The sequence below is a fragment of the Chanodichthys erythropterus genome, chromosome 22 (genome assembly GCF_024489055.1).
Source record: "Chanodichthys erythropterus isolate Z2021 chromosome 22, ASM2448905v1, whole genome shotgun sequence".
Taxonomy (NCBI): domain Eukaryota; kingdom Metazoa; phylum Chordata; class Actinopteri; order Cypriniformes; family Xenocyprididae; genus Chanodichthys; species Chanodichthys erythropterus.
In genome coordinates this window covers 25,488,720-25,512,120 of record NC_090242.1, presented here as the reverse complement: position 1 = coordinate 25,512,120, position 23,401 = coordinate 25,488,720, and the positions used below count along the sequence as shown (strand labels likewise).

General features: G+C 36.7%; 2 protein-coding genes across 2 annotated transcripts; both read left to right on the top strand.

Moving 5' to 3' along the window:
* The first annotated feature begins 686 nt into the window (after positions 1-686).
* Positions 687-9,325, top strand: bscl2 (BSCL2 lipid droplet biogenesis associated, seipin). The gene is made up of 11 exons (XM_067375310.1): positions 687-893; positions 1,336-1,906; positions 2,080-2,161; positions 2,527-2,670; positions 5,717-5,851; positions 5,942-6,039; positions 6,132-6,273; positions 6,362-6,443; positions 6,537-6,611; positions 6,712-6,777; positions 8,308-9,325. The coding sequence occupies exons 2-11, from the start codon at positions 1,590-1,592 to the stop codon at positions 8,505-8,507; spliced, it is 1,341 nt and encodes a 446-aa protein (XP_067231411.1). The 5' UTR covers positions 687-893; positions 1,336-1,589; the 3' UTR covers positions 8,508-9,325.
* Positions 9,326-9,485: 160 nt separating this feature from the next.
* On the top strand, positions 9,486-23,181 carry nxf1b (nuclear RNA export factor 1b). The gene is made up of 21 exons (XM_067376872.1): positions 9,486-9,738; positions 12,694-12,913; positions 13,124-13,304; positions 13,421-13,504; positions 13,596-13,700; positions 13,895-13,975; positions 14,066-14,135; positions 14,236-14,324; positions 14,914-15,021; positions 15,103-15,212; positions 18,890-18,926; positions 19,081-19,152; positions 19,235-19,290; positions 19,993-20,100; positions 21,379-21,437; positions 21,753-21,868; positions 21,949-21,991; positions 22,099-22,168; positions 22,259-22,441; positions 22,545-22,605; positions 22,715-23,181. Exons 1-21 carry the CDS (start codon positions 9,705-9,707, stop codon positions 22,751-22,753), a joined length of 1,926 nt encoding a protein of 641 aa, XP_067232973.1. The 5' UTR covers positions 9,486-9,704; the 3' UTR covers positions 22,754-23,181.
* The last annotated feature ends 220 nt before the right edge of the window (positions 23,182-23,401 follow it).

Sequence of the window (23,401 nt, the reverse complement as noted above, 5' to 3'; positions counted from 1 at the left end):
GCTTATAACATTGTAAGCAGATATGATGTATAAAGGAGCACCCTTTTCCTTTTGTTTGTTATAATTTTGTTCTTGTCCTCTGGCATTGTAATTTCATTCTATTTTATTTGCTGTATTTTTTTACTTCAATGATATATCTCATTGTATTGTTGGTTTATGGCATTAATAAAAAATAAATAAATAAATATATATATATATATATATATATATATATATATATATATATATATATATATATATATATATATATATATATATATATATATATATATATATATATATATATATATATGTTGCCGTGTTGCCGGTTGCCGTACAAAGTACATCTGTTCGATGCGTTTGCGTGTCAGCGTTGTTTTTTTTTTTATTATTATATATATATATATATATATATATATATATATATATATATATATATATATATATATATATATATATATATATATATGTGTATATATATAATAAAAAAAAACAACGCTGACACGCGCTGACAACGCTGTATATATTTTATTATATATATATATATATATTCCTGTATGGAATATATATATATAATAAAAAAAAACAACGCTGACACGCAAACGCATCGAACAGATGTACTTTGTACCTCTTCGGTTGCCGTACACGTGTTTCTCTCACACCAGCAGGGGCGCCCGTTGGTTAGACAGACGGTTGTTTTTCTCTGATCTATAGATCCAGAAGACAGCCGGATGCTTTAGTTTTTGATTAAATATGATTTGGATATCAATTGCTGTGCCTTGAAATGCATAAATTATGCGTCACTCAATACATAACAGAGGAAAGGAAGAGAGGAGTCGGTCCATTGGAGTTGTTCATCAGTTTATTCTGAAGCGTAATTGTTTTGTCCATGGCGTATTTTTTAATTAAAGAAGGTGAGTTTGCCGGTTTTTCCCCCATCAATGTAATGTACGTAACTAATAAGATATCAGGGTAAGAAAAACTGCGAAATGGAGACAGAGAGGCACATAAAATCCAATTCAGAGACACACCAAAGATAGTTCAGAAGGTACAGTCGTATGTAAAGAACGGGCAGAAGTGACAGTACACATAATATTTCCTATTGTACTGCTTTATTGTTTTGTGCAATTCGAGTCAGGTTGTCAAATGTACAAAAATACTGTACATCATGCAATATGTGTATGTGTAACTGTTTTGTTTCTTGGGTTTAGTCTTGTTTTTTGATTAATCCTGGATTTATCACGTTTTCTAAGAAGTATAAATGGTGCTAATTATTATTATTTTGTATAGTAATATTGCAATTATAATATAATTAATGTGTTTAATTCCGTCTTTTTTTTCTTGTTTCTTTTTTAGGGCTTCCTATGACTTCATCGACAGCAACAGACAAACGGAAAAGCAAATTCATTTGGTCAGAAAAGAAACTAGCACATCATATTCTCAGTCACAAAATGACAACTAGATCCAAATGTGACTTTCTGAATATATGTTAAGTTTTACATCATAACATTTTAGTATTTTCAAACCATTAATTCTCGCTGTAGATAAGCATTATTAGATGTAGTGATGCAGACGGGACACATTATTGGATAGTGTGTGAGGTGGTTTGAATGAGTAAAGCAGGACAGACGCCCTTGTCGGCAGTGGGAAGACTGTTGGGCAGAGACCGTGAGATCAAAGGACCTTCTTCTGGACGTGACAGTGAAGGACTGCTGGCTATGGGTGCAGCAATGGGACCATTACTGCTTTGGCTCCAGGATGTGGCAGCGGTGACCCTGCTGAGAGCTCGCAGGACGCTTCTAAGAGCCGCCGTCCTGTTGTGCGTCCTGGTTCTTCTCCTCTGGGTCTCCATCTTCCTGTATGGAAGCTTCTACTATTCCTACATGCCCAGCGTCAGCTTCTCCACACCAGTGCACTTCTACTACAGGTACAGTCACATCAGGGCTGATCAGGAACATTCCTGTATTGTTTTGCCAACGGTCTGTTTGCGCACGACTGAGTCCTTAATTAGTTTGGTCCAATGAACAAATACTGTTGGAGGCATTACTAGTGTTCGTAATGCATTGTTGATTCCTCTCTCCTCCATTTCACTCTTAACAGGACAGATTGCGATGCTTCAGATTCAGTCCTCTGTTCTTTCCCTACGGCTAACATCTCGCTCTTGAAGAATGGAAGAGACCAGGTACATCTCAATCCCACTCAGAGTGACATGCATACATACAGTGGACTAAAAATATAATCGGATATGTAAGCCACGCTTAAAAATGTATGAATGTCAAAATGTTTTGAAAAAGAATTATTTTTTTTTTTTTTTTTTTTTTTTTTAGTAGGTAAGAGGCTTACGTAGCATCTGTACAAATTATAGACATGTTTTTTTCAGGGTTCTCCTAAAAGAACCTTTAAAGCTTTGCTGTATACCTTATGTAACAAGCCCATTATTGATGTGCAAGAAAAAATATAATACTTAATAATAATACTGGTTGAGAATAAAAATGCATTTTTGGTCATATTTACAGCTAATTTTATTTGCTTCACTCTTTCTGGTAGGTGATGATGTCAGGTCAGGCCTACAGGATCTCTCTGGAGCTGGAAATGCCTGAATCTCCTGTTAACGAACAGCTTGGCATGTTCATGGTCAAAATGTCTTGCTATACCACTGATGGGAAAGTCGTTCACTCTGTGATCCGCTCGGTGAGTGAAGACCGCTCTCAACATTCGCTGTTGTTTATTCTGTATAGATAATGTGGCTGATTTTTAAGATTTAGCCAGTCAGTTGCAATTTTCCAAGTCATGCATCAAATATATTAGAGATGCACTGGTTGTTATACCAATAAGCTAATAATCATTCATTTATTTATTTATTTATTTATTTATATTATGGCCAAACTGATCAATGGCCAATTTAGCCAAAAAATAATAATAAAATCAACCATTTTAAATGCTACAACTGAATTTAGGTATTAGAATGTACAGTGTGAAAATTGGATATTCAGCTGGATATTTTCTGAAGATTATATTTAATAGCATTATTCAATTTAAAGGTGCAGTAGGTGATCTGGGAAATGCTAACATTAGCCTGCTAGCATTGAAAGCATACACACACCGCTGCTCTCGGCACAGCGTCACAAAAGACGCCATTAAAAACTACCTGAAGGAATGTAAACAACTTAAGGGGCTTAAGGGAACACATTGTTTTCTATGAGTGTACGCACACCGGTGGCGACATTCGGCGCCTGTCCGCGGCACCCAGCTACGGCTCGGAAAACAATACAAAACAACGCGTTCGAATTTTAAAGACGTGTCGCGGCGCTGAGCTTCGCGTCCTGTGTGTAAGCCCCTTTAGAGAGCTTGTACCTGACTGCTGCAAATTCATTTCAGTGTTGATACTGTTGACATGGAAATGCATAATTCCAAGTCTGAGGATGTGAACAGCTCCTGTTAGAACTTCACGGGTTGACATTTCTTAAGGCTGATTTATACTTCTGTGTCGGACCTACACCGGAGCCTCTGCGCCGTTGGCTATGCGTCTGTTTGCATTTATACTTCTGCGTCGTTGTCAGTGCAATTCAAATGCCGAAGAAGAAGCAGCTTGTCATGTACGTTGTCAGAGAAGCTTACAAATAGAAAAACTTACAAATAGGTAACGACTTCTGTTGCAGTTTCACTGCATGTGTCCTCTGAAACAGAATGTTTTTCATTACTATGAAAGTTGAAAGCGCTCGCTCTTCTCATATTGCTCTGCACCAGTTTTTTGACCCGTGGGAGGGGTTCTAGCAGACCAATCACAGCGTTTGTGGTCCGCGTAGAATTGACGCGTTGTTACATTTTTGAAGAGGTGCACGTCAGGCTACGTCATAAGCTATGCGTGGTGCAAACAGCCTACGCCGTAGCTATGCCGTACACTCAACGCAGAAGTATAAATTAGCCTTTAATTATGATAGTTATGGCGTGAACGTAGCATAAGCTTGTTGTTTTGATTCGGTTGGAACTGTAAACTTGGCTGCTGTTTGTTTGCGGTGCTCCGTGACTGACGTCTGTCTACATAAACTCTGCATAGCGTGAAACACGCTGATGACGTATGATGTCTGCGCGAACAGGGTGCTCGAGCGTATGTAAAAACATATGTTGACAGGCAGGAAGGACATTGTATTATTTCACTGGGAGCTAATATAATAATTGGATGAACATTTCATGGTCCTATGCCTTCCATAGATGATACATATTTATAAAAATACAGTTAGACCATTTAAAGGGGCTCTATGTAAGATTTTTACTTTTCACCTACTTGTTTCTCTGAAAAACAATGCTACAGTCAGATATTTTACTTTGAAAATGTGCGTTTCGTGTCGGAATGTCTGTTTTTGTTTTGGTCTGTGTGAAACCGTGCGCTGCCAGTTTATCCAATAGTATTTCGACATCACAGGTTGCCAGTTGGCGGAAAACGGCGCGTATTGCAACCATGGAAACCAGCAAACAAACTGGGTCAGAGAATCTCAGATTCTTCCTGACTTAAAAAGCTTCTGCATCCATCTAAAAATCTCTATGAACAACAGCATATTCAAACAGACTAACCAATTCATCAGCTTACAGTGTCTAAGTCTCTTCAGCTTTCATTGCCATTTGCGCTCCCTCTTGTTGCTGGCAACCCTTGTCTTTGAACGAGGGGGCGGGGCAAACAATATTTTGAATTTGGACTGCAGTGCCTATTTTGAACACTGGGTGTCATTATTACATAGAGCCCCTTTAACATAGTGATTGCTATCAGGATATAAGGAGACTTTCAACCAGTATAACAAAAAATGTTACCGTAGAGAATCACCTATTGCACCTTTAAGTGAGCTTTAGATAATGGAAAATATAATCTAAATGGTGAAATAAGCATAAACAATTAAAGGATTAGTTCACTTTAAAATTAAAATTACCCCAATATTTACTCACCCTCAAGCCATCCTATGTGTATACGAATTTCTTCTTTCTGATGAACACAATCGAAGTTATACTGAAAAATATCCTGATGCATCCAAGCTTTATTATGGCAGTGAACAGGACCAATGTGTATGAAGCTCAAGAAAGTGCATCCATCCATCATAAGCGTACTCCACACGGCTCCTGGGGGTTAATAAAGGGCTTCTGAATCGAAGCAATGCATTTGTGTAAGTAAAATATCCATATTTAATGAGTTATCAAGCAAAAATATCTAGCTTCCGCCAGACCGCCATCCGTATTCAACTTTAGGAAGAAAATGTAATGCCTCTCATCTTCAAAACGCTTATGCTATGTCCTATGCCTTCTGTGTTCACCTTATGAAAAAAAAGATCTTCCAAAAGTTAAATACGGAAGGCTGTGTGGAGTACGTTTATGATGGATGGATGCACTTTCTTGTAACTTTACCTTCCTTGGTGTCAATGTAAAAATGGAAGAAATGAGCCTGCGCAATTAACCATCCAATATCAGCAATTATACACTACTATACACAAGTTTATTTATTTTTTACATAGAAATTAATGAAAGGACCCATTAAACATATTCAAAAGTGACAGTAAAGACATTTATAATGTAACAAAAACACAACTGTTTTACAATATTGATAATAAGAAGAAATGTTTCTTGAGCAGCAAATCAGCATGATTTCTGAATGGTCACGTGACACTAAAGTTTATGTGCTTTTTATATTGTAATGACAGTCCGTAATGGCAGTTTAACTCATAAGAACTTGTTCCTTGTATTATCTCATCAGACAATGCTGCACTACCGTTCTACTCTGCTGCAGACCATGAGCACGCTGCTGTTTTCACCCCTCCTGCTCACTGGTGTGTCTGAGCAGAAACAGCTCATCGAAGTGGAGCTCTTCCCAGATTTCAAATCGGACCTTGTAAGTTCAAGTATGAACAAGACTGACAGAATTGCATCATTGAAATTTTTTGGACAAAAGCCATGCATTATATTGATCTGTCATTCACAGTACCAACCTGCCATTGGTGCTGTGATCGAGGTTCAGTCTCGCAGGGTCCAGATTTATTCTGCCCAGCTCAGGATCCATGCCTACTTCACTGGCATTAGGTATTTGGTTGTATCAGTTTATTTGACTGTTCATGTTCCATCAAATGATGCTCCTACCTGTAATCCTGAAATGTTCTTCCCTCCTGCAACAGATACCTCCTGTATAATTTCCCTGTGATGTCTGCAATCGTTGGGGTGGCGAGTAACTTTACCTTCCTCAGTGTCATTGTGCTCTTCAGTTACCTGCAATTCATCTGGGGAGGGCTCTATCCCCCTGAGCAGGTCAGAGTGAGGGTAAGACCATCTGTCTGCCTAATCTGTTCAACCTTCATCCTATCACACTTCCATTGGATGCATTCCAGATGTCTGTTTGCTTACACAGGTGATGATGGGAGACTCGACGCGTCTTCAGCAGAGGAGGGAAGAAGCACGTAAACGCATGCACTCATCCACCAGCACTCCTAGTAAGAACACAGTTCAGTTCACAGCCGCACACACCTGATCACATCAATCGAACAGATCAGTAACTTAAACACCACTCTTTGACTGTCCCCCAGTCATTACGTATGGAAGAGATGGCAGCGAGCTAGCAGATCCACCACAACAACCCAAACAAACCGTTCGAAACAAAGGTAAGCGACAAAGGAGATTTCTGTGATACATTCTTTGCATAAATTGATGATATGCACAATAACAACTGAAGAATCTTGCAAATCATATTTGTTTGTGCAGGTGATCTGGACACTCCTAGTGCAATCGGGACAGAAGACCTGAACCAGCTGCAAGAGGATGAAGCTGGTAAAAACAATAACTTAAAGCATACGAATAAGATGCACTGCCTTTCAAAGTTTGGGGTTTGTCAGCTCTTCTGCTCACCAAGGCTGCATTTATTTGATCAAAAAATACAGTAAAAACAGTAATATTGTGAAATATTATTACAATGTAATCTAATTAGGGGTGTGACAAGATCTGGTTCCACGAGATCTCGCGAGATTAAAATGTGACGAGATTTCTAAAAAGCTGTCTCGTGGTAATTTGCCATGATGCAGTGTGAGGATAGAATATGTACGTTTACATTACACCTCCACTGTTTTTTTTTTTTGGTTTTTATAGAAAAAAAAACATTTAATTCAGTTGCTTCAATTCCATACAGCTCATCCAACACAAGCCGCAGTGCAGAGTTGTACGTAGTGCATCAGGAATCAAAGTTCACTGAGAGTAAGTGACGAGACGACTGACAAGTCCATGGTGGACGATTCGTTTCACAACAAAGCCTAAGCGTCTGACAAATGTCTGATCTTGTACAATGCGTGCTCAGCACCGCAGCTCTCTGTTCACAGAGTACGCGCAATTGCAAAATCGAAAGTAAAAAGTGAGCGTGCATTCAAACACGATTTAAATATGCCACATTTTGAAAGCAGCTCCCTGATGCATGCAAAAATCGCCCAATATGAAAGCTATCTTTGGCTGGGCTGTGTAGTTGTGACCATCTCTTAGCTCTGTAATCATTCTTGAAGAAAAATTTGATCTCTATTTGATGACTTTGATTATGGTTGCACTTACTTAATAAGACTGAGAGAAAAAGTGTAATTTATCTTTATTTATACTGTTTTTATTTCTATGATCAATTTGTGGAAAGGAGTTCAGTTAGGAGGTCAAAAGATGTAGAAGCTCATAAATCATTCTAACTTCTAAGGTCTGAAGAGACTCATAAAATCATACAGGAGAGAAGCCAGTCAGTTGAGTTTGTGGCAAAAACTTTTACAGTGTTTGATTATTGTTCAAATATTTCAAATGCACCTGCATAGTATTTTTCTAGTCATGTATTTTGTCATTGAGGATTTCTTAACAAAACTGTGTAAAAATCTTGTCTCGTTTTCTTGAACTCAATCTCATGTCTCGTCTATGTCTTGCCACACTCCTAAATTTAACTTATATTTTAATATATATTAAAATGTAATTTGTGATGTGATGGCAAAGCTGAATTTTCAGCAGTGATCATCGGTCTTCAAGAGTCACATGATCCTTCAGAAATCATTCTAATATGCTGATATGCTTAACTTCTTATTATTATCAATGTTGTAATATTTTTGTGGAAACCATGGTCCAGTTTTTTTTTTTTTTTTAATGATTATAAGTTCAAAAGAACAGCATTTTATTTGAAATATAAATATTTTCTAATATTATTGATGTTTTACTGTTACTTTTGATCAATTTAATGTATTCTTGCTGAATAAAAGCATTTATTTCTTTAAAAAAATAATAATAATGTAGTTCTACAGACCAAATCTATTCTCAATGGTCATTGGTTAATGTTTCCTCCATCAGCTCAAGACTCCTCTACAGATGACGCTCCCATTTTCCTTGAAGCTCCTCGTATTGCAGAGACCAATTTGAGTGAGGAGGACCCAGATCAAGAGCGGAGGGCAGCAGGAATAGGAAATGAGACTCAAGAAGAAGAAACAACCCAACCACAGTCCTTAGACAGCAGTGTTAGACAAAGGCATGGACCCTGGATGAGGCTCTGAGCTCCAAACTCTGGAGTAACCACATACGCACATGCATTCTGTTACATTAGAACTCATAGCTTGCACATTTGAGACATTCCTTTTGCACTGCAATGAGTTTGACCATAAGAATTTTTCTGATGCATTTGGAAACCTGTTTACCTCATGGCACTGATGTGAAGCTCAAAAGAAATTTCTGCTCTGCTGCTTTTGGTCTCCTTTTCCTATGGGACTTCCTGCCATGCTTTAATGTGTCATTACTGAAGTCTGTGATCACAATATCAGTTTTGCATGTAAAGTGTAACTGAGTGTGTAAAATATGTTAGCATTTCTATTTAATTTATATTTCTATACATTCCTCTGCACTGTGATGTTCTTACAAAAAAATGTTTAACATGGCTTAGCAGTTCCGTTCAACTTCTGGGGATATTAAAAATATTTTGTATCCTCGCTTTCTATTATTTTAATGCAAAAGTTGAAAATGCAAAACATATTTTAAGAGAAACATGTTACATATTATGGAAAATAAGTAGAGGACACAGAAGTATAATTGATTTGGGAAAAATAATAATTCTAACTATTATTATTATTATAATAATATAGAATAGAGATAGAATGTATTATATTTTAATTATTATTATTACTGTTACTATATATGGTAATATTTCAACTCCAAATGGAAAGCTTTTATTATGTACTACTATTATGAAAGGATATGGTGTTTTTACTTTTAATATTTAATTAAATTATATTAGTGGTTAATGCATATTTGTCCATTCTCACCAAAGATTCACCGTTATATCTGCCTTATTGTTTAGCATATAAATTTTAAGCATATCAGTAGCTTATTATGAAAGTTAGAATGTTCATATGTTGCTTTATGTTTTTTGTGTTTAATAAATCAGACACGAAAGCAAAGCAAGCGTTGTCCATTCTCTTCCACGGGCAGTCACTCATTATATAACTGTCGCTAGGTGGCGACGCTGACGTGCTGTGCAAACAGTCCACAGAGTATTCGAAGAAGAATCTGGCGCAGCTGCGTCTGAGACGGATTCTTCTCGCACAAAGCTGTCAAGAAAGGATCTCTTCTGATCTCGCAGGCTTTCAGAACGTTTCTCTTTATTTCTCTTGATTCCGTTTTATATACAGAGAATAGGAAAATAACACGTGGGAATCCTATATTTTAAGTTTAAAGTAGCCTAAAAGCCTTCTTTAAAGATGGCGACAGCGGACGGCTCGCGCTACTATAGTGGTAAGTTTGAGCTATTAGCAAAAGCACTTACATCCATTTAAATTCTCTACTATTAATGAAGTTTAATTAAGCTTATTCACAATTTTATCGTACTCTAAAGACCATTTTCTAGCTTTCTGGGGTCTGTTGCCGTGTAACGTTACTCTACCATTTACATAAGTTACCTATAGCCAGCTAGCTTTTGTTTTTGTAGGTGCGTGATGTGTTTTTGTTGTTAGCAGTTAGTTTAGACTAACCGTAAACGCAGTATCTCCGCTGATTTACCCGCATTTTTGTTTTATTTGGTGTTTTTGTGAAAGATTGTGAAAGGGAAAATTGAGCGGGGTGAACTGACCGCATGTTGACAATGCGTGTTGAGGTCGTGTTAAACTGCTGTGATATTGGCCAAGTTTGCAATGTGTTATTGTCAAATTTTGTAACCTCAGTTTTTGTGGCTGAGATAGTATGATATAGTGAGAATATGAAGCTCACATTCGGAGGAAGAAAAAACACATTGACTTTTTTATTCAGCAAATAAAGTGCAATTTGGTGCAGTTGTGGCCAAAATATTCAATGCCATTCTAACAGCTTGTAATGTAAATCAATTCCATTTTAATTTCACTATAAAGCTATATTTTGCATAAAATCATTAATGTCATTTTATATGACGAGTTGTCGATCTTTGTCTCCCAATAATATGTCTTAAATGGATAGTTCACTCAAAATGAAAATTCTGTCATCATTTACTCCCCCTAACCTGTATCAACTACTTTGTTCTGCTTTTACACAAAGGAAAATATTTGTATTTGGAAGAATGTTTGTCACCAAGCTGATCTCACCCCTATTGACTACCATAGTAGGAAAAAAATACTATGGTAATCAATGGAGGGTTGAGATCTGCTTAGTTACAGACATTCTTTCAAATATCTTCCTTTGTGTAAACCAGAACAAAGCAGTTTATTCAGGTTTGGATCAACTTGAGGTTGAGTAAATGATGACAGAATTTTCATTTTTGGGTGAATTAAACCTTTTATGGTAAAAAAAAAAATGTGATCATGTACTATTGGGTATTCTGTCCAGTGTATCTATTTCTCTCTCAATCTCGACATGTTCAACATTAGTTCCAGCATTTATTAGCTTCTGGTGGTATATTGTGAAATGTTTGGGTTTTTTTGGGGGGGTTTTTCTATTTAACCTGTTAGCCAGCAACCCCGCTTTTGGAAGATCCCAAGATATTACATACACAAACTAAAACTGATAGTTCATGAACCCTTTGCACTAAAAGCATAAGTAAGGTCTCATTTGAAAGCAGACACTTTGCAGTTTATTGTAAAGTCATAATTAGCTTATAATGCTTATAAAGTCATAAATAGCTTCAAAGTTTTGAAAAGTGATTAGAAATTTATTTTTATGAAATATCTTTATGGAAATAAAAGTGAAGTTGGCCTTGCAGCAATCTAGAAATGCACTGCAGCTAAAGCCACATGTCTGACCATGTAATATATTTCAAATATGAAGATGTTTAAAACTCTGAGTTTTATTACATGTTTTTCAAGACCATGTCATGAGACTTTATTTAGAAAGGACTCTAAAATGTTAACTGATGTTTGTCATCTATTCAAGTGTATTGTCTAGATTGTTTGTGGTGCTAACAGCCCCATTCAGTTTCAGTCTCCCCTGAACACGTTCACACCTCTCCGGCCTGCTTATGGCTCTATTTTTTTCTTTTCTTTTGTCTATATTATAATTAGACTGACTATGTCCTATTCAAGAATAAATCCCTCATTTCTTTCACCGAACTTCTCACTTCACCTTCTTTGAAACTGTATGTAATGCCCTTCTAGGAAGAAAAAAACAAACAAAAAAAAAACGATGAGCTTTACGATTCAAAATTATTTATTTGCAGTAGCTCAGAACGGGTGCATCTCTGGGCTCGTTAGCATGTTAGCTTAGCACACCAACAAAACACGACAATTTATAAGATTAAAACCATGTTTTTGCTCCAAACATACAAGTTGAGTGTTTTAAATAACCTTCTGTGATGTGATGTGGCTTCAGATCAAAAATCAGACAGAAAATATACTATTTTATGCTATTCTGCACAATGAGAAAATCTCTCGATTAGCATTGCATTATAAACATAATCTATTATTATGAATACCCGGCATGGCGTGAAGAACACAGATAAACCACATATCGTCACAATCGTGTATTTATTATCTTCAAAAGTGTCGATCTGCATGTTATATCTGTGTTTTAGCGATCTCTGGAAGCCTCTGTTAGTTCCTGTAATGTCACATGATGCCTGTCTCTCACTTACGTGTCGTTTGTGGACTAAATGTGTACAGAGCGCCCTCCGGCTGCAGATATGACTTGTAAACACAGTAGATCAGAGTATCCAGCGCTTGTAATAAGGACAACAGTGCGTTTGGGGTAAAAATTGAATAAATATTACTCCTCGGTATAGAAAATTAACAAACATATGAGAATCCATCAATATTTCTCAAAATGTGCATGCTATTGAGCTAAAAGCCCCGAGGGATGTTTTTCATGACGATCTCACTGGAGTTTTTTCTCAATTGTTGTGTCTGACACTCATATTTCAGTGAAAAGGTAACGACTTTTCATATTCATAACTACCGAAGCATATTAACAAATAAGTCACTATACAATATTGAGAGTAAAACAGAGATTCAAAATTGAAGCTTGAGTCTTAGATCTTTTTAATGATGTATAGTTTGTCAAGGTAATTACATTACATCTAACAGTAAATTTGAGCTTTGTTTGAGCTATTCAAACAAAGAAGCTTCAGTGTGTCGGCGCACTCACGAAGGTTAACAGGTTAAGCAACAAAATTTACATTTTAGCCAGTAACCCAAGTAGTGGCACATTAGCACTTATTTGATCAGGGCTTATGACACGTCGCCTCATTTGTTAAAGACCAGTTTTCGCACCTCTGACTTTTTCATCTTTCAGAGCATGATGACCGTGTCGGTGGACCAAAGCATCGCAACCGTAAAGGCAGAGGCCCTTTCAGAGCCCCCATGTACAGCGATCAGATTTCTCGGCCAAGGCAGCGAGGTGGTCACAATGGTGGTGGAGGTGGAGGCCCTGGTCCCCGGTCGAGACTTCATGATGACGATGGAGATGTGACCATGGCGGAAGGTCCACAAGACAGTGGCTCCCAGCGCAGATTGTAAGCTCTTGTTATGCATAATTGTACTTTTTTCTTTATATATATATATATATATATATATATATATATATATATATATATATATATATATATATATATATATATATATATATAAATATATAAATAAATAAATAAATAAATAAATAAATAAATAAATAAATTAAATAGTCAGTCACGGTACAACAAAGAAAATGTTATACTTTCTTTCAGCAATCCATATGGTCGGCCACAGAATCGCCGTGAGGAACGCAATCGCAAAGGAGGACGAGGTGGAGGTGGAGGCGGAGGAGGTGGAAATGAAGATAGAGGTGGCAATCGATATGGAGGCAGAGGCGGTGGAGGTGGCAGCGGTTCTGATGGAAGTCGTAGCAAGAACTGGTTTAAAATGACTGTTAGTACATTTAACATTAATAACACCTGAATTAAGCAGTTATTAACACCTTAGGATTTACTTGAGTGTGTTTATGACCTTTATAGCATTGTGCTTGTATTCGTGTCTGACTGCAGATTCCTTTCGGGAAGAAATATGACAAAGATTGGCTTCTGTCTTCACTTCAGAGCGTATGTTCAATGCCATTCCATGCAGTTCATGTAAGTGTACGATAAAATATATTTCCTCGGCATGCCTTAGAAAATTGTCAAATTTGTTAAATCTGTTCTGCCTTGTCTTGTTTGGTCATAGTATCACACTGAGGGCAACAAGGCCCAGTTTTATATTGATGACTCCACAACTGCTAATGCTTTGTTTAAAGCGTCACGGAAAATAACAGACAAAGACGGATATAAGGTAAAAAAAAAAAATGCTTTCAGTACACTAGATGCCATTTCTGCTATCTTTCAGTGTTCATCATTTAGTCAAACTATATTTTTCTACAGTAGTAACCAAAAACTCTATTAATCAGTTTATGTGCAGATCTGTGTACATTTTTAGTTCAAGAGGGTTAAAGAGTTTAATATAGTGTCTGTCTGTTGGATGGATAGGTGACTGTTGTTATGAACACCTGCCCACCACCCACTTTGATTCACACTGATCTGAAGACAACGGATATGGAGCATTTGAAGGTGAGTGATGGTTACCTGCAGCAGCCTTTAAGAGGAAGTTCTCATTGTTTATTTATGGATAATATACGTATACCTGAATGTCTTCTGCAGCAATGCATGGCCAAACGCTTTGATGGATCACAGCAGGCTCTTGATCTGAACAACATCAGAGTTGATCCAGGTTTGATTTGCATACAGTCATCTTTCTGCAAATAAAAAACACTTATCAGCTTGGCTTTTTGTGGGCTGTTGATCAAATGTTAGTCCATCTTTTCTGGCAGATTTGGTTTCTCAAAATATTGAGGTCACTTTGAATAGGAGGAACTCCATGCTGGGGGTTATCAAAATAATTGAGGAGAACATTCCTGAGGTATGAAATGACATTTTACATGCATGATTGCCTGAAAATATACATTACATATACATTACTATAAAAAGTTTTGGATCCGCAAGAATTTGTATGTTTGAAGGAACTTTTATTCGGCAGAAACACATCAAATTGATCAACAGTGACAGTAAACATTTGTAACATACCATAAAACATGTCTGTTTCAAATAAATGCTTTTGAACTTTCTATATATCAAAAATTTCTGTTTTCACGGTTTTCATCATTGATAAGAAATGTTTCTTGAGCAGCGAATCAACATATTAGAATGATTTCTGTTAGATCATGTGACATTTAAGACTGGAGTAATGATGCTGAAAATTCAGCTTTGTCATCATAGGAATAAATTGCATTTTAAAATATATTCAAATAGAAAACATTTTATATGGCAGTTATATATTTTTAAATGTTATAGTTTTTACTGTGTTTTTGATCAAATAAATTGTTTTGGTGAGCATAAGAGACATCTTTTAGTCATTAAAAATCTTACAGGCCCCAAATGTTTGAACAGTAGTGTACATGTTCATATTCAACTCTACAGATGCAATAAAATCATCTTTCCCTCATTCACAGCTGGTATGTCTGAACCTGAGTAACAACCGGATATACAGGCTGGATGACTTGGCAGATATTGCCATCAAAGTTCCCAACCTGAAGATTCTCAATCTGTCACACAATGAGGTATGAGTATGCTGTCTGAGACCTATAGATTTGGCTTTTCCTGTAATCTTTTCAATCATGTGTCATTGTATGGTCTTGTAGCTGAAGACTGAGAGAGAACTTGATAAACTGAGTGGTCTGAAGCTGGTGGATCTCTCATTGGAGGGAAATCCTCTGTGTGGCCACTTCAAGAACCAAATCGACTATGTCAGGTTAGTCTTCTCGGTTGTTTGTTGTCTGTTGAACATAAAGCCAGAAAAATACTATACATAAGTACACAAATGTCCAAGCGTAAGACTTTCAAACATTACTCAGCACTAACAAGCCTCTGTGTGCCTCAAACTATTGATCTGAAAGAAAAAAATAGTTTGCACTAATGTCCACTAAAGGACTCTGGCAGTACTGAGAATGCAACGCATACATGTGTTGCATCAAATTGCAATGTGACCAATTTAGGAACACAACACAAAATCTAGCTTACACAGTTATAAGTGTCTGCTGTCCCGTACTTGCGTAGAGTATGTTTCAGGTCTGAAATAGAATAGTTGAGTGTTTGTGTGGTTGTGCGCTTATGCACATGAAAGCATGCGTATGCATGGACACTTATATCAATGTGCAAAATGGTTAAAAAAAAAAAAAAAAAAAATATATATATATATATATATATATATATAAAATATACCTACAAAACATGGCAGTCATTTATAGCTAAATTAGAGATGGATATATATTGTGTTGAACATAAAAAAAAAAAAAAAATAAAAAAAAATCATAAGCTGAGGTTTACATTGCATTTTAATTTATTCTGGAGGAATAACATTGCCTGGCAGGAGTCTGTGACATTTGTTAAGACATTAAATGTTTATCACACTTGAAAACAATGAATTATTTCTTAATAATTGCCCCTAATCATTGCATGTTATGCTAAAGAAAAAGCATAATTCATAAAGTCCCATCTGCTGTAGTCATTCAGGCCTGTCTGTAATATGCAGGTGTATTAACTCTATTAACCAGTGAGTTCTTGGTTATTTTCCACTAGTTCAGTCATCAGGCATGTGACATTTACTTGTTCGTGTTCCAGTGGCAATCCAGTAAGCAGTATACGTTTAACTCCTCTGGTTCTTTTTATGGTTCTCACACCTGCTTTGCTTCATTCTTGCTTTTATATTTATTTTATTTATTTATTTATTTATTAATTTATTTTTCTCTGTTCCTACCTGGTTGGCCCTGTAGCTTTTTGCACAGAACACAGCGATTGCTTTTTAGCAAATTGTAAATATGCTAGCATTTTAGCTTACTGTACATTTCATTAGTACATACTTCAGTAGTCAATTCAATTTAAGCAGAAGCTTCAACATGTGACCTCCCAGAATGCCCATGGAAAAGTTGGCATAGAAGGACAGAATGTAATCTTGGAGATGATGCTCTATTAAATACATTTGTGCTCCACCTTTCTAAAATGCTGGCACCCTCTTCCCTCCACCCGCCCTGCACATGTCTGACACCTGAAGTACTGCTGATGCTGTTGGTCAGTGAGAGGCTGGTTAGCCAAAGACGGGTAAGATCCCAACTTGTAAATAAGGGACAACCTAAGGCAGGCACAGCCGCAAAACTGGCCACAGCCAACGTCTCGAAGATGAAGAAGAACGATCACCGAAGATGAAGAGTTGTTCGTGAGGAGATGTCACGGGTGGAGATGTCACGGGTGGAGAAGGAGAGGGAAGGTTTAAGAAACCTTGAGCCAAGCACTGCTCAGAAACATGAGCTTTGCTGCATGGTGCAAAATGAATAATGAGAGTAGAGGCAATTCTCTTCGACTCTCTCGGTTTCTGTATTCAGACAAAGGTGGAGTATAGTTGGTCAGATTGACCATTTTCATGATCCTCGTCCTAGAGCACATTGGAGGAAAAACATCAAATCTTCAATTCAGCAAAGACAAAACATTGAGAGGAAAATACTGGAGGAGGATCACAGGAAACAAGTATCAAATATTCATTTCTATATGAAGTAGACTAAAATACAAATTAGGCTAAATAGGAAATAGAAACGTAAGGTGTCTGGGCTCAAAAAAAGCTTCAATTAATTGCTTGAATAAATACCCTGCTGTTCTTAAGTTTAATAGTAGGGTCCAAATTAAGTAGGCCATAAAACCCATACACCTTTCAGCACTCATTTATTTTATCATATGTTCTGTTCAGAGGCTCAGGGTTCAACTTTTCTGGTTTTATATTAGTTTATTTATTTAAATCTGACCCCCTTTTATTAAATTCCACTCTTTTGGTGTGGTTTCTCGCTGTATATCTGTTTTGTTTTTTCCTTTTTTCACTGTATTCGCTGTGGCTGATCCATAAATTTAAACCTCTCCAGTGTCCAAACACTTTATACCCCCCACATGTATGGCCAAATTAACTCACAACTACGTCTAGTATAAATTGATTTTTATATATATATATATATATTTTTTTGCCCCTGAATTATTTATAGCCACTCATACCATTTGATTTCTCTTGTTATTGTCAGCTTGAGCAGCCTGGTTCTGCTTTATTAATTCGTACATATTGAAGCATGTTATGAACAAACGTTTTAGTTTACTCTTAACAACTCAACATGCCAACATATGTCGATCTGTATGTCAGTGCCTGATGATATTTGATTTAATAAAACAAAAACAAACAAAACAAACTTAACCAGAACCCCATAGAGTTTTGCTAGTAAGAACCATTAGTATTACCAGATTACAAGGCGTCAGGTCTGGTCCAAGTATATCAGACTATCCCCTTTCCACTGGTACACTATCTAATTTGCAAAAAAATTACTGACTGCCTGCTTGACTGATTGATTGATGGTGTGAATGTTCACCAAATTCTACCCGTCACAACACCCCACTGCCCCCGTCGTTTGCCAGCCTGCTTGTGTCTGTTTCGGCCTGTAGGGGGCACCAGTGGTGAGTATTGTGGATGGGTAAGTACCATGTGCCGGGGGGTGGGTGGGAGTTGGAGCAAGGCTGTGATTGGCTCATTGGTGGCATGGCTCAGATGCCCACGTTTTTCATTTTCACAAGTACAAGACAAAATTGTTACTCAAGTATTCAACTTTCACTATTTGCTCAAATAAAAGGAATGGTTATTGTTTTTTGGTGTTGATGTAAACTTGATTACATACACTACTGTTAAAAAGTGTAGGGACAGTAAGATTTTTTTATATATAGAAATTAATGCTTTTATTCATCAAAGACACATTAAATTGATCAAAAGTGACATTTTATAACATTATAAAAGAGAAATGCTGTTCTTGTGAACTTTGTTCATCAAAGAATCCTGAGAAATGTATTGCTGTTTTGCCAGTAATATGAAGCAGCACAACTGTTTTCAACATTGATAATACTAAGTGTTTCTCGAGCACCAAATCAGCATATTAGAATGATTTCTGAAGGATCATGCGACACTGAAAACTGAAGTAATGACTGCTGATAATTCAGCTTTACCTTCACAAAAATAAATGCCATTTGAAAATTATATTCAGGTAAAAACAGTTGTTTTAAATTGTAATAATGATTCATAGTATTACTGTTCTAACTGCATTTGATCAAAAAAATCCAGCCTTGGTTGTGCATACAATAAAAAAATCATACCAACCACAAACTTTTGAATGGTAGTGTACATTGTTTTATATGAAAATAAATTCACAGTATCACAATATCTTAAGCCTGATGGATATTTACCTGTAAGTAAATATTTCTCTGATTTAAATACACCTTTTACCTATTTGTCCTTCACTTAAGATTGCTTGGCTCAAGTTTTTGAGTGTTTGTATGGGACAGTTTCATTGGTGTATGCACAGTTCATACTAATCTTGTTTTTCTTGTTCTGTCTTTGTGATTGTTGGACAGTGCCATTCGGGAACGATTCCCCAAGCTGCTCAAACTGGTAGGAAATCCACAGTGTTTATCTGTGGGTGTAACCTAATGTTGTTTGCTTGAGAACATACAAGTGTGGTAATCATAATAATTAAAATTTCACATTTGCTCCTTGGCTTAACTGTAATATTTGACTCATTGCTTGTTCATTGTTTAAACAACAGGATGGACACGACCTTCCACCTCCTATTGGTTTTGATTTGGAGGTTGCCCCTGCGACTCTTCCCCCCTGCAAGGTTTGGTTGAGATCTGTTCTTCACTTTGAGATGCCCGTATTTGAATTTCATACTTAACCTCTCTCTTTTGCTTTGAACACAGCCTAGCTACTTCTGCTCTGAAGAGATCAAGACCATCATCCATTGCTTCCTGCAACAGTATGTATTTTTTGGTCTTAAAACATACATCAATTTAAGGTTTAGTTCACCCAAAAATTATATTTCTGTCATTCATTACTCAGCCTCATGCCGTTCCAAACCTGTAAGACCTTCATTCATCTTCGGAACACAAATGAAGATATTTTTTATGAAATCCGAGAGGTTTCTGATTCCCAAGAGAAAGCAACATGATTACCACATTCATGGTCCAGAAACGTAGTAAAAACATCGTTGAAATAGACCACGTGACTACAGAGGTTCAACCTTAAAGTTATGAAAGTTATATTAAAGTTATGAACAAAAATATCTTTATTCAACAGTTTCTTTTCTTTGTCATTCTCCTACACTGTTTACGTTATAAACACAGTGCAGGACTTCCGGGTTCTATGTCAGAACACCGGCTCATAAAATTAAGGTTGAAACACTGTAGTCACATGAACTATTTTAATAATGTTTTTACTTCTTTTTTTGGACCTTGAATGTGGCAATGAGGTTGCTTTCTCTTAGGGATCAGAAACCTCTCAGATTTTTAATCAAAATTATATTAATTTTGTGTTCTGAAGATGATGAACAAAGGTCTTACGGTTTGGAACGACATGAGGGTGAATAATTAATGACAGAAATTTCATTTTTGGGTGAACTAACCCTTTAAGTGTGTTCAATATGTTCAGATCAAAATGTTCACCCTCTGTCACCCTCCAGGTATTACAGCATATATGACTCAGGAAACAGACAGCCCCTGCTAGACGCCTACCATGACGGAGCATCTTTCTCCCTCAGCATTCCCTTCATCGTTCAGAACCCTTCAAAGTACAGTATACTATCCTGGGCTCAACCCTAAGGATTTTTTCTGCTAGCCCGGTCGGGCCAGTGCTTCAAATCTTTACTTGCCCTGCTAAAATTTTCAATGGCCCCACAGTAAAAAAAAATAAAGTAAAAGAAAAGAAAATGGGCCTATAAAATAAGCCTAGTTATTGTTTTCATTGTTTTTGATACATGTAACCTTAAAAAATAAGGTGACACACACCAAAAGCTACTAGATTACCTCACTTACTTTTTACTTGTCTAACGATATTTAAAATTTAAGTAATAGGAACAAATAATCAAATTACAAGTAATAGCACAAATAAATACAGCAGAATAAACTGTTCAGGTTTTTATGTAGGCTTAAACCTGTTTCAGGTACAGAAATTGTAATCTAATGTGTAACTATAGATTATTAAAGTTAATCAGTCAAGAGCAGTTACTGATGCATCAATAATGCTTTGAAATGTTGAAAATATAAAACATTTAATACTCTTATTTGAAATTATTTATAAAATGAAAATATACTTTAAATATGAAATTAAACCCGTCAGTAGGTGGCAGCAAGTCCCTGTTAATGAGCGAGTGATTGAGATTCAACAGATTCATTCAAATGGCTGATTCATTCAGGAAGTGTTGCTCAGAGGTGCAAAACAATGCTATGGACTTTGTTTGGAACTATTTTCGTTGACGAAATAGAGCAAAACAAGCGATTTGGTGTCTAAAATGTAAATCACTTAATATAAACTGTTTGTTTTATTAAACTGTACATTGTATAAAATATCAATTTGTAATCATGTTTATATTTGGATAAAAATGGCTTTGTGTAACATTGGTTAACTTTATTATACAAATATAAAAGATATACAGGGGCATTTTGCCCCTTGTGTTCTGGGGGCATTCTAAAGGCATTTTAATAAACTAAATCACACAGTGAAATCGTGTACTAAATATGCACGCGCACTAGTCTAACCTACTAAACTACATCACGTTGTGTATGCGTGCACTCAATGGTGTGTTTTTGTAAAGTGAGGAACAACTCAATAATGTCAGATCGTTAAATCAACAATCACGATATCATAGACGATAAACGCACACCCTACAGCGCTGGCCCGATCGGGCAAGTGACAGTTCCGTCAACTGTCCCGAGCGTCGTTCACACTGGCGTCCGGCCATCGGGCAGTCCTTATTGTCGAGCCCTGCTATCTGTCTGCTATATCATCTAGTCATCATCACCACTATTAACTTCTACTAAACAGTAAATTTGTATCATTTTGTCTGCAGATATAGTTTAGGGGATTACCAGAAAGACAGTCGCAATATCAAGCGCATGAAGGACCCCAGTAAGTAACTGTTGAATAATCTAAAAATCTGGAAAGTTTCCATCATCTATTTTCTCTGAGTTAAGTTTTTGCAACATCAAGGTGTGATCACATTTTGGCAAAATTCCAAACCAAAAAAAAGTAAAATTAGTCAAATGTGTGTGACCATCTTGACCACAAGTGAAACTTGTGTGAGGAACTTTTTCGCCATTACAGAATCTCCCGATTGCACATATTCTTGTTGAAATTACTGGATTTCACACAGCAGCACTAAATGTGATCAGACCTTTAGTTTGTGTCCTGATTTCTGTGATGAGATGTGCCATTTTCTTTCAGCTACACGTTTTCGTTTGATTAAACACACACGATTAAATGTGGTGGCTTTCCTGAACGAGCTCCCCAAAACCCAGCACGACATCGCCTCCTTTATCGTAGATGTCAACACCTACACAGTGAGTTATACTCGCGGTTCAGTTTGCTGGTTTCATATTTCGCATTCAGGTTTGCGGTTCTAACTTCTTGTCGTTTCCAGGCTACACTGTTGGCATTTACAGTCAGTGGAGTTTTCAAAGAAAGTGAGTTCCTCTAATTAAGCTATGATTCAGAATCTGTAGCTTTACTCTGAGCTGATCAGAGTTATGAGACACACAACCTCATTTGTTTTCCTCTTCTCCTTTTTAAGTGGACGGCAAGTCCCGAGAAACATACAGAGCCTTCTCTCGAGTATTCATCGCTGTTCCTGCTGGAAATGGGTAAGATCTCACTTACAAAAACCTAATTTCTTTGGCTTAAAAATGTGCCATTGGTCAAATCATCATTGTAACCTATTTTCAACTTTTCAGTCTATGCATTGTGAATGATGAGCTGTTCGTTCGAAACGCCACTACAGAGGAAATTCGCCGTGCTTTCGTTGCCCCCGCCCCCACACCGTCCAGCAGCCCTGTGCCCACTCTGTCCGCCCCTCAACAAGAAATGCTTGCCGCCTTCTCCCTAAAGTCTGGCATGAACCTAGAATGGTCTCAAAAGTAAGGATACATGTTCGTTATTGCTTCTACTAGATATTGTCATGTTCTCAGATTCATACAAAGCTGGACAGCTTGTTAAGTTCAGACTTGCTTGTTATTTTAGGTGCCTACAAGACAACGATTGGGATTTTGACAGAGCTGCTCAGATCTTCACCGGCCTAAAGGTGTGTCCCTGTCAACCAGTGTCCCTTTCTCATGGTTGACAGTAAATCTTCTAGAACAAAGGATCATGTGTCCTGCATTCATCTTACAAGAGTCTCTTTTCTCTTACAGGCACAAGGAAAGATTCCAGATGTTGCATTTGTCAAATGAAGAGTTATTGTTGTGGATTTTACAGAAACTCTGAACCACAAGGTGCCTTCCTGATTCTATCCTCCCATCTAAAATGAAATCGTGTCATTATTATTATTAGCCTATATATATATATTTTTTTTTTCTAAAGAAAGTTATCCACAAGATTTTTTTTTTTTTTTATAAAAATAAAAGGTTCACAGAGCAAACTTTTAAGACAAAAAAGAGGAAAGAGAACCATGAAAAAATGACTCAGGAAGACACTAAGACCAATTTTTTTTCCACTACTTTTGTTTTGGGTGAATACCTACCCTCTCCCCAACCTACCTTTGTGGTTCAAGTTTTCTGTAAGTTTTAACTGTTGTTGTCATATTCAATCTGGGACAGATATGGCAAATAAAGTATGTGTTCATTGTTTGTTGTGTTTTGTAAAATAAATATTAATTATGATCTTATGTACTAGACTGAAAAATTGAATCGTATTTTACTGTGACTTCAGCTGATAAGGAAAATATAAAACTGTTTAATATAATGTGTCTGATTACCATAAATATGAATGTGCCATCATAAAATCAGTTACATCATGGGGCCAAACTGGATGCAGTCATGAGGAAATATTTATTGCAGTTTGGGTAACATTACAAGTTATATCATAGGGATTTGTGCGCT

Coding starts and splice junctions, on each gene's coding strand:
- bscl2 (XM_067375310.1), top strand. CDS start 1,590: ATGAGTAAAGCAGGACAGACGCCCTTGTCGGCAGTGGGAAGACTGTTG. Junction 2,162..2,526: donor TGAAGAATGGAAGAGACCAG/GTACATCTCAAT, acceptor TCTTTCTGGTAG/GTGATGATGTCAGGTCAGGC. Junction 6,274..6,361: donor CTGAGCAGGTCAGAGTGAGG/GTAAGACCATCT, acceptor TTGCTTACACAG/GTGATGATGGGAGACTCGAC.
- nxf1b (XM_067376872.1), top strand. CDS start 9,705: ATGGCGACAGCGGACGGCTCGCGCTACTATAGTG. Junction 15,213..18,889: donor AACCAAATCGACTATGTCAG/GTTAGTCTTCTC, acceptor ATTGTTGGACAG/TGCCATTCGGGAACGATTCC. Junction 22,606..22,714: donor AGATCTTCACCGGCCTAAAG/GTGTGTCCCTGT, acceptor TTTCTCTTACAG/GCACAAGGAAAGATTCCAGA.